The sequence below is a fragment of the Limulus polyphemus genome, unplaced genomic scaffold (genome assembly GCF_000517525.1).
Source record: "Limulus polyphemus unplaced genomic scaffold, Limulus_polyphemus-2.1.2 Scaffold2412, whole genome shotgun sequence".
In the NCBI taxonomy this organism is placed as follows: Eukaryota; Metazoa; Arthropoda; class Merostomata; order Xiphosura; family Limulidae; genus Limulus; species Limulus polyphemus.
Genome location: NW_013668022.1, coordinates 91,790 through 101,839, shown reverse-complemented (window position 1 = coordinate 101,839; position 10,050 = coordinate 91,790). Strand labels below are relative to the sequence as shown.

Below are 10,050 nucleotides of genomic sequence, written 5' to 3'. Positions count from 1 at the left end.
GATTTTGGATATTAACAAAACACTGCTATACTTAAATTCAATTTGATTTTGGATATTAACAAAACACTGCTATACTTAAATTCAATTTGATTTTGGATATTAACAAAACACTGCTATATTTAAATTCAATTTGATTTTGGATATTAACAAAACACTGCTATACTTAAATTCAATTTGATTTTAGATATTAACAAAACACTGCTATACTTAAATTAATTTGATTTTGGATATTAACAAAACACTGCTATACTTAAATTCAATTTGATTTTGGATATTAACAAAACACTGCTATATTTAAATTCAATTTGATTTTGGATATTAACAAAACACTGCTATACTTAAATTCAATTTGATTTTGGATATTAACAAAACACTGCTATACTTAAGTTTTATTGGATTTTAGATATAAATTAAACTGCTATATTTCAGTTTAATGTTTTGTGATATTAATGAAACTTTGCTAGACTTTAGTTTTATTTCATTTTGGATATTACGGAAATAGTGCTATACTTAAGTTTAATTTGATTTTGGATATTAATGAAACATTGTTATGCTTAATTTTAATTCTATTTTAGATATAAATGTAACACTACTATACTTAAATTTAATTTTACTTTGCAATGAAGGACTTTTAGAGTCAATTTAAACTTTGCTGGAAAAGGTTTTTCTACCTAATTCACTTGGAGAATGTTGTTATTTATGTAGATCAAACAGTGCACCTTTTCCTTTACCTTACTCATATTATTATTGTGTTTTCTCTTGTGTACAGTTGTATCTTGAACATTCTGTATGAATTGATGAAAGGACATTTAACTTCTAAGCTATGCAGGTGAGATTATTTACAATTTGACTTAAACTGATTAAAAGACTCATCTGCATCTAATTCGTCAGAACTGCAACTTTGAACATAACTTAATTTTCTTCTTTCTGTAATATATTTCCTATATTGACCTTGAAAAAATATATAGAGAAAAAATATTTCTATAGTTCTAATTAAAAGTTATAATTCAAAACTACACTATCTAAATCATTGAATGTAACTATTTAAATCTTCCTTTCATCTGTGAAACTTCTTCCATTCTAAAGACTGCATATACAACAACAGCAACAAAATTTTGTTTCATATTTACATTTGTACTAACTTTAGGATCACTTATGCTGATAAAAATAAGCACCATTTACAGATACACAAGAATATGAAGATTTCTTTCTAAACAAATAAAATATAAAATTAATTTATACATCTGCCACAAATGCCTATAGTGTTAAAAAACAAAACAAGCTAATTAGACAATCACATACAGCTTTAAATAAAAACTACTTTACCCTCATAATAAATAAACAATATTCTACACCTAAACATCAATTAAAACTCACTTGACAGTTTAAAATGGATGTGCTTGTATAATAACAGCTATTTTTTTCATATGTTTCATAGTTTTGTTTCTAAAATATACAATGAAGCAATTTTAGAGCTATAAGGCAATTTTGTGTTTGTGTAAAGTTTATTCTTTGAGACATATAATACTGACATAACTCCAAAAGAAAACACTATTACAATATTCTTGGAAAGTATGTAGATAAAAAAAAAAGATAGAAAAAAATTTAAAATATCCAAAAATAAGTACAATACTTTAAAAAACAAAAGCAGAAAGTAGCAGTAGCAAATTAAATGGCTATATGAATTTTGTAATAGATAATTTTAGGAGGGGAAGTTCTATATGATAGAAGCTTTAGGAAGAGTAAAGGTAATAAACCATCTGGTGGTAAAGCCCACATACTTCTTTGCACAACCAGGACAAATGAATTTATATTGTGACAAATTAACTCCTCTTCTTATGAATTATATCTTTAAAATGAAATAAATTATTTATATACCAATCCAATATAAATACATGTTTAATTTGTATCTGAAATACAGTACTCCTAAGAGAAAAATCAACCTATTTTTAATGCACATACATTTCTAAAAAAATGCAAGAGTTCATCAATCATCTTCTAGCTTGTACTGACAAAAAGCAATATTGCTATCACAGAGGAAAGTTGAAAAACTAGTGAGCTGAGAATGAGCAGTAGTTAACAATTTGGGAAAGTCTGATGATTATTACACTGAGTCTCATTTTAGATTAAGACAATCTGGTGCTCTATTTCTCAAACAGTAAGTGCATTAATTGTTTAATGACTTAGATTGGCTTAGATGTACTCATAAAACACTTAAGATTTCAAGTGTAATATACCAAATAGCAAATAAAAGGAAGACAGAAGAATAAATTTTATTTAACCACAACAAACAAAAACAAAATAAAGTCATTGTAAGGAGCAGCTAAAAATAGTTGCATTTATTTGGAATACTAGTAGTTTTGCTTTGAAGGAAAATAAATAAGGTACAGTGTTATGGAATTAAAGCACAAAGTTGATTCAATGTGAAAGTTACAAGGTTCAACTGAGTTTTGTTAAATTAATGTTAATAACAAATTTGTGATTTACAGATTATTCACAGCAGTTTAAGCTCAATAACTACTCTAACATTTTAATCTAAATGTTACGTTCTCTATAGTAAAAATTTTTGTAACAGTTGTAAAAATATAGAATTCATTGAAACTAAGACATTTAAAAGTTAACATTTTCCTCATCAGAAAAAAGTATTTCACATAGATATTTACCCCTCTAGAAAACAGATAGCTAATATATTGCACCACTGCCAAAACGTTTTTGCCCCTGCACCAAGTCTTTGAAGGAAACTTCCACCCCTAAACATAACATGTACTATGCTTGTCTATGATGTAACTAGCATTAAACTATAACTCTCCTCCAATACAGAAGTAGGGGGGGAGTCCCGTGATAAGAAAAAATTTGACTAGAAACATGCTAGTCACCTCTCCATGGAGCAGATAGCTGGAATCCCTCATGAAGGGTCAGAAAACCATTTACAGAGTCCACCAAAAGAAGTGCAAGTATTTAAACTTCAACCATCGACAACAAGATTTATTGGTATAATTTGTGTCTTTATTTATAAAACTTTAACTCAATAAGATTTCTTGTAACCATTAAGTATAAAAAATATTGTCCAGTAGGTGTCCACCATTAACTGCAACACACTGGCATGCTCTGACAATGACACCTTCCATGGTAGAGGTCAAAGTTTCATGCAATAGGCTGTTAATTTCTGTCTTTATGTTATCTTTCAACCTGTAGTGTCCATGTCTTATTGACGTACACTCTTTCCTTTAAGTAATCTCACAAAAAGAAGTTTGCTTCTGACAAATCTGGGGATCATGGAAGCCAGTTTATATCTCCATTACCAGAAATTACCCTGTTTGAGAATAGTTCACACTACACTGTCATTGTTGCTCATGCTGTATGACTGGTGGCTCCATCTTGTTGAAACTACAATTCCCATTGATGACATATTCAGAGAGAGCAACATTAACACCAAGTTCTCAATGGTATGCTCTTTGAGCAGCAATGATGGAACATTCATTTTTGAAATAAAGCTCAACAACAAGAGAATGCTGTTGGACTGTCCACCTGTTCATCACCTGGATCTTCAGATAGTAGCATGGAAAGGTGAAGGATGGGACCTACACTAATAATGGAGGTTGAGCTTAGTATAGTAATACCTTAACATCTTGGTATTTATATCCAAATATCATACTGGGGGCTGGAATTCTAATTTCTAGAGCAGTTTTGCTGTCTCCCCATTGCTTTATTTTATTCTAATTATTACCTTTCTTACTATTGTTTCTATTTTATTTTATTTATTTACTTTTGTGAGCAACCACTTTTCCACTTCTGGCTACAGACAGCAAAAGGTGGTAAAAATGTAAGATGTTGTGTGTTAGAGCATCCACATCTGCTCCTTTTCTTTTTTCTTCTAAGCATGTAAGGCCAGTGAAGTTGAGGTTACTCTGGTGTACCCCCCAACACAATCTGGGTCTTATTTCTGCTGGTACCTCAAAAAAATGAGGGCACATTACATAATGACCAACCCAATGATTTGTGCCCCACTGTTGAATGTTTGTTTTGTGGCTGCATTTTTTTGTTTATTTATTTACTTCATTATTTAATATTTTCGTTTTTCTATTCTATAAAATTAAATTTAGATATATATACTACTGAAGCAGTCTTGGAAAAAAACAAACATCTAAACGTGCAAACTGTGCACAGACTGATGGGCTTAACACCTTCTGCTATCCTATACTTGATACAAATTTTGGGAGAGAGAACTGTTATGCTCCCTGTGAAGCAAAACTTGCCACATGGTGGATTCCACAATCTCCAGTATTGTTGACCAAGAAGTGTAAGTTGACTTTTTTTGTAATTGTTACTAAGGTCAGTCACACAGCAAGAACAGGGAATTGGGGGCATTTCAAAAGGGAGCCATGCATGTCATGCAACACCAGATCACCTGAACAGGAAACAAAAGATAACCAGTGTCTGAGCAATCATTGTGGGCAGAAAACAATGGCAGATAAATGGAAGAAAATGACCCATCACCTTCAAAAACTGCCCTAAGTGTAGAGAAAGAAAGAGCAGTCAGGGAAAAAAAAAGGTGTAAGACTTGTGGAACAGAGTACGGGAGGCATATACGGCATAAACAAAAGAGCAATAATAACCTCAAGCCAGAAGAAGAAGGAAAGAGGCCTTCAAAGAAAGGTGAGAGAAGGAACAAGTGGTCAAGGTCTCAAATGGGGACTGAGTGCAAGTGTAAAGAACCACAAGGTCCCAGTCAGGCAAGTGAATCAGAATAGGAGAAAGAAGAAGGAAGGACCAAAACAAAGTAGTACAACAGGGGAAGAAAATACAGAACCACAGCCAAAAAAAGGCAGAAGGTGGCTGATATCCCACCATGTTGGGATATGGTTGCAGAAGAGGTTTACCAAGTAGAAGAAAAAAGTAGCCAAATGTTATGAAAGATATAGAAACAAAGGCCAAGACTGTACATGTGATGAGCAAAAGCCCTCATTATCTGGCTAAGAACATAAGAAGTAAAATCCATCTTAAAGGATAGAGCTCAAAACTGGTATATATTGTGGTGGGCAAACCAAAGGAAACATCACCATGATGATATTATTAGTGTATGAAAAAAAGTCATCCAAGACATGAACTGTCTTCATCTAAAGACAAGAGTAAATCAACCAATTAAGAGGAAGAAACCCCTTCTTCAGAAGTTGTTCAGACACAAAGTATGAAGAGATGTCAGTTTCCAGAATTCATGGGGATAAAGATGGGATGAGAATAGTAATCCAGAGAGAGAGAAGCAAGTGATTGACTCTCTTTATGGCATTCACAGTCAAAAGCTCCAACAGTGTCCTCAAAATGGTGGAGATACTAAGAATTAGAAGGTGAATGAAAAACAACAAGGAAAGGGGAAAGAGAAGGAAAAAACAAGAAGAGTGAGTGAGTGAGACAAAACCCAAGTGTCACAATGGTTAGCCATGAAGTAAATTCACAGGCTAGCAAAGAAGAGAACAAATGCCCCAGGACCTGAGGGTGAAAGACAGAGAAAAAGTGTCATATCTATATAAATCTCAACAACACAGAAACCACGTGAGGAGAGAAGACCCAGGCCTAAGTAATGAAAAAGACTGACCAGAAATATCCCAGAAAAACTACCTAGATCCCAGATAAGAGAGCCTCAGATAGGAGATAAAAGTAAACAGAAAGGAGAAGGCAAAGACGGGAGAAGTGAGCTCATGGTAAGGGATATTGGAGACAGAGGATCAACTCCCAAACAGGCAGAAGGGATTCCAGGTATTGAGGATCCAAGAAAGCAGAAGGAAAATGACTATAATGCATGTTAAAGGAATAAATGAAGAGGGCAAGGTAGGGGAGAGTAGGAATGATGCTGAAACAAGATATCAACATAGAGAATAAAGTCAGGTGAAAGGGAAAAGAATAAACTACAGCTTCAAAGCATGGAATAAAGATGGTGAAGAAACATAGGTTCCAGGAGAGAGACAAAGCATGGAACAAACCTGACAAAGACAGCAGAGTGAGAGAGAGAGGAATGACACATTCCTAAACAGTATATGATAAGACCAGAACAAAACCAGGTAGTGAAAACAGCTAGACCAAAATGCCAATGTTATAGTTAGGCTCATGAAAGAAAATGCACAGGAGAGAGGAGAACTGAAAAGGAAGACAAAATCCACAACTAGCAAAAATTGGTAGTGACATCTTCTACAGACAAAGAACCTCCAACTGTGAGAAGTCACTAGACATTATCTTGTATGGTATCTCAAGTTCTGAAAACAATCATAGTTTCATTCCAGATGAAACTTTGCCTTCATGAGCAGAACTACAACCTCAGGTGGAAGAAACCACAGAAATGTGATAGTTCTAAATGTAGAAATGCTCAGAAATGATTTTTCTTTCAGTTGGACCAGCATTAATAAATCATTTACTTGTACTGATAAACAACAAAATAGATGACCATCAAAAGTGACCAAGAAAATGAGCTACTATGTGAGACAAAACTTGCCTGTCTTGCAAAGGACCAAAAAAAAGCCATGTATGAATATGAAGGCATGGCACATTGTGGTGTAAGATGGGTATCAAACCTGATATAAAAAGGATTTTCAACATGGAAGAGACAGAGGCTTCAGGATCACAAAGTGGTAAAGGAGTGGAAACCAAAATGGAGTTGGTCAAAGAGGAGAAATGAGAAGAACCCAGCAAGGAGTATTTGATATAAGGACAACACACTGGCAAGTAGTCACAGAGGAGGATAAGACTACAGATAGAGAGTGGAGCAATCCTGATTCAGAGAGACTACCAACAGGGACACAGAGTCTGGGACTGGTGACCAAAAAGATGAAAGACTGGTATAGAGAGAAGTGCAATAATAAAGATTTCCAAAATAGGAACATTCCACAAAAACACTATGGCATGTCAGACCCACTCTGACAGAAGAATCCAGTTCTAGCCAGACACCCAATCTGCCACTAAATTTAAAGCTACATCAATAGGACTGATAACTGGCTGCTGTTGTCACAAGCTCAAAAGATTAGCTTGAGAACAACAAAGCAAAGTTCCTGAGCATGAGTACCTTCCTATTAGTTAGCACAAGAAAAAACAGTGGAGTAAATGGAATATATCATAACAGGATGTATTGATAGCTGTAACATTAGATAGTAGCATTTCCATTGAAGTGTCAACATCTTGAGGACATATCTGTGTCCTCAAAACTGCTCTTCAAAAGACTAAACACCAAAGTGCACACATTATTACATATAAGGGTAGAAATTTTGTTTAAAGGTTTGTAGTATGCACAAAAACTTTGGCAGTGGCTTGAGGTATTATTATCTATTTTGTGGAGAGGTGAGTAGTATGTTCAGAAATAAAATTTATAAAATAACCTACATGCTCATTCACCGACATATGATATGATAAACAATGTAGAAACTCACCTCAACAATTAATGTTTATCAGTTTTCAAAACTGAAACTCACTTCCTTCTTTGATAGCTAGATGTTCTTGAACTTCACTACTAGAGAGTCCTATGTTATTAACCTCACTTAAAAAACTTCTTTCAGATGAAAATAGTCTCTCATCTCCAAAATGACATTCACAAGGACATGTCTTCACTGAAACAAGACTATCAGATGTATAACCACTTGTAGCAGCTTCAGTTTCTGTAGTTGATGATGGACTATGTCTCAAATAACCGAAGATGTGGTTGTGATCACAGCCACAAGAAGAGCAATCACATGGACAGAATAAGCTGGTTTTTAATTGCATATTTTTCTCACATCTTGAGGTTGTATCATTCTCACCTGCGTAAAATTGAATTGAAGAATCATCACACCTAATTGTTTTTGATTCTGATGATGCACTTTCAATGTTTTCAAGATTTTCCACATCAGAAAATGCAGCATCACTGAATTTTCTCTGAATATTATTACCCATTTGAGGCTCAGAAGCCATCCATGCATCCTCAGAAGCTGATGTGTTTTTTTCTGCATCATACAATACTGTTCTCATAGTCAGTTCACAGTCAGCTTTCTGAATACTGAAACTATCAGGTTTCTGAGAAATGACATTATATAAATACTTTTGTGTAGAGATATTTTCACCTTTACCTTTTAACTTACTATCCTTATGTAATTTTTTTAGAGTTCTTGGGCTCTGTAGTCCTTTTTCACAAAAATCTACCCAATTTGTATGTGTTACATTTTTAGTACTTTTCAATTTAAAACTAAATTCTTCACCGGGAAGAGAAAGATGAATTTTTTCAACATGGACATCAGGTGAAGCTGACTGAATAAATGCTTCTAAGGGAGCAATACTTAATGGGGTTGTACTTCTGGGTCTTTCAACTGGAATGGTGCTTACTTCAAGACGTTGCTGTCTAGTAGGTAACTTAGAAAGTTCACTTTTTACAAGAGAAACAGGAATCTGAAAGTCAGATGAAGTTAGATCATCATCATCCAAAGACTCTTGTGTAAGAAGTGTTTCAGCTTCATAATCTTCTTCACTCTCTCTTCTTTTTAAATGATGCTTGTTTACATTATCATAGTCTATTTCAGATTCAGAAGAAATATGGACTTCAGTAATAGATACTTGTTGTTCTAGTTCAGTCAATAAGTCTATATTTTCTAGTCCCTGTATACTGTTAGTTCGTGGTTCAACATTTGTTGGCATAAGAGTGTTAACAAACTTGTATTCTAAAGCAAGCTCTTTCCCTAAATTCTCTGTTTTTTCTTTGGATTCAATTTCTTGCTCTTTCAGTTCAGACTCAAAACCATTGCACACATCTGTTTTGAATTCATTGAGGTTAATATTTTTCTTTTCATTTTTGGATTTTTCAATGTCTTGGCTTATAAATACAGTTTCTGCAGTGGAAATCTCTTCTGGCTCACTTTTTAAATAAACTGCTTTTGGAATAGAAATCTGTGTGTCCATATTTCCTACACACACTACAGGTGGTGGTGACTGGGAATGTGGAAAAATTGGAGAAGATTTTTTGCTTCTTGAAGGCTTTCTACTTCTAAACCTAAATATTGAAAAAAAAACTCCTTTTTCTTTCCTTTTTGAATTCTTTTCGTCTGTACTACTAGAGAGTAAACTACAGTGAGCTTTAGGTGAACCCTGAGGCGAATGACTCTGACTTCGGATACGACTTCGAAATACATCAGTCCAGGAGCTTTTATAGATTTTTTCTGAAGAATTCTTATCATCATAACCTGAGAGTATTGAATCAGCTGATAAATTTTTCCTTCTGTCTCCAACTTGCTCCAATTTTTCAGTTTTTGGTAATGAGGAAAATGATCCTGTTCTGATACTGCTGGGAGTTTGGCTTTTGGCTTCCTCACAAGGAGTTAATGTACCCTGAGAGTCAACATCACTTTCAAAATGTCTGTCAAACTCAGGAGTAACAAGGCCAGATGAAGAAGGAATACATGGAACAGACCTCAAGTCTGGTCTGGCTGTAATAGTTTTGCAAATATCTATGCACTCTGGCAACTGATTTAAGTTATCCTCACTGTCAAAGTCAGAATAGTTCTCTTTTGTCTTAGAACTTAAAGGACTTTCAAGTTCATCTGATGCCAAATCTTCCAATGAAGCGAGAGGAGCAAGAGCAGATTTCAGCTGTTCCAAAGAAAATCTTTCTTCGTTTTCTTCTTCAGTCATGGCTTATTTTAAAAACATATAAGCTGAACATTTAGATATTTTTCGGTTCCCACTACTCAAGGAAGGCTTTTCTTATAACAACCATCCTCACTCATCGTGTTATATAAACACTAAGTATCCTAAACAAAATGAAAAAAATCTATACAAATCAATCTCCTGTTTTCATTTTCCAATTTATTTACACTTTACCAAGATTTATCATCTTGAATGATAGAAACTGAGTATGAAAATATTCAAAGTACAATGTAATATTAAACAATACATAACTTCTGAAAGAACTAAAGTTAACATTTTCCTACACAGAAAATGTATTTCTAATAGATACTTTCCTCCTCTAACATAATAGCTTTCCTTGACTTGAGTTGCCCTCTATATGTGCAATTTTTGCTCAACGTTAACCTTAAGGCTCTCACC

General features: G+C 34.0%; 1 protein-coding gene across 7 annotated transcripts in view; it reads right to left on the bottom strand.

Moving 5' to 3' along the window:
• LOC106466891 overlaps positions 1–9,748 on the bottom strand; it is a 31,298-nt gene extending 21,550 nt beyond the window's left edge. For 6 of the 7 annotated variants that reach the window (XR_002612299.1, XR_002612298.1, XR_001291301.2 and 3 more), the window contains exon 1: positions 7,413–9,748. Coding sequence is in view for 1 of the 7 variants with exons in the window: in XM_022394961.1 (XP_022250669.1) it covers positions 7,438–9,636 (2,199 nt within the window). In the remaining 6 variants the exon portion in view is untranslated. Of the gene's footprint in view, positions 1–221; positions 952–7,412 lie in introns of those variants that run through there. The other variant, XM_022394961.1, reaches the window with a different exon arrangement.
• Between the last annotated feature and the right edge of the window lie 302 nt (positions 9,749–10,050).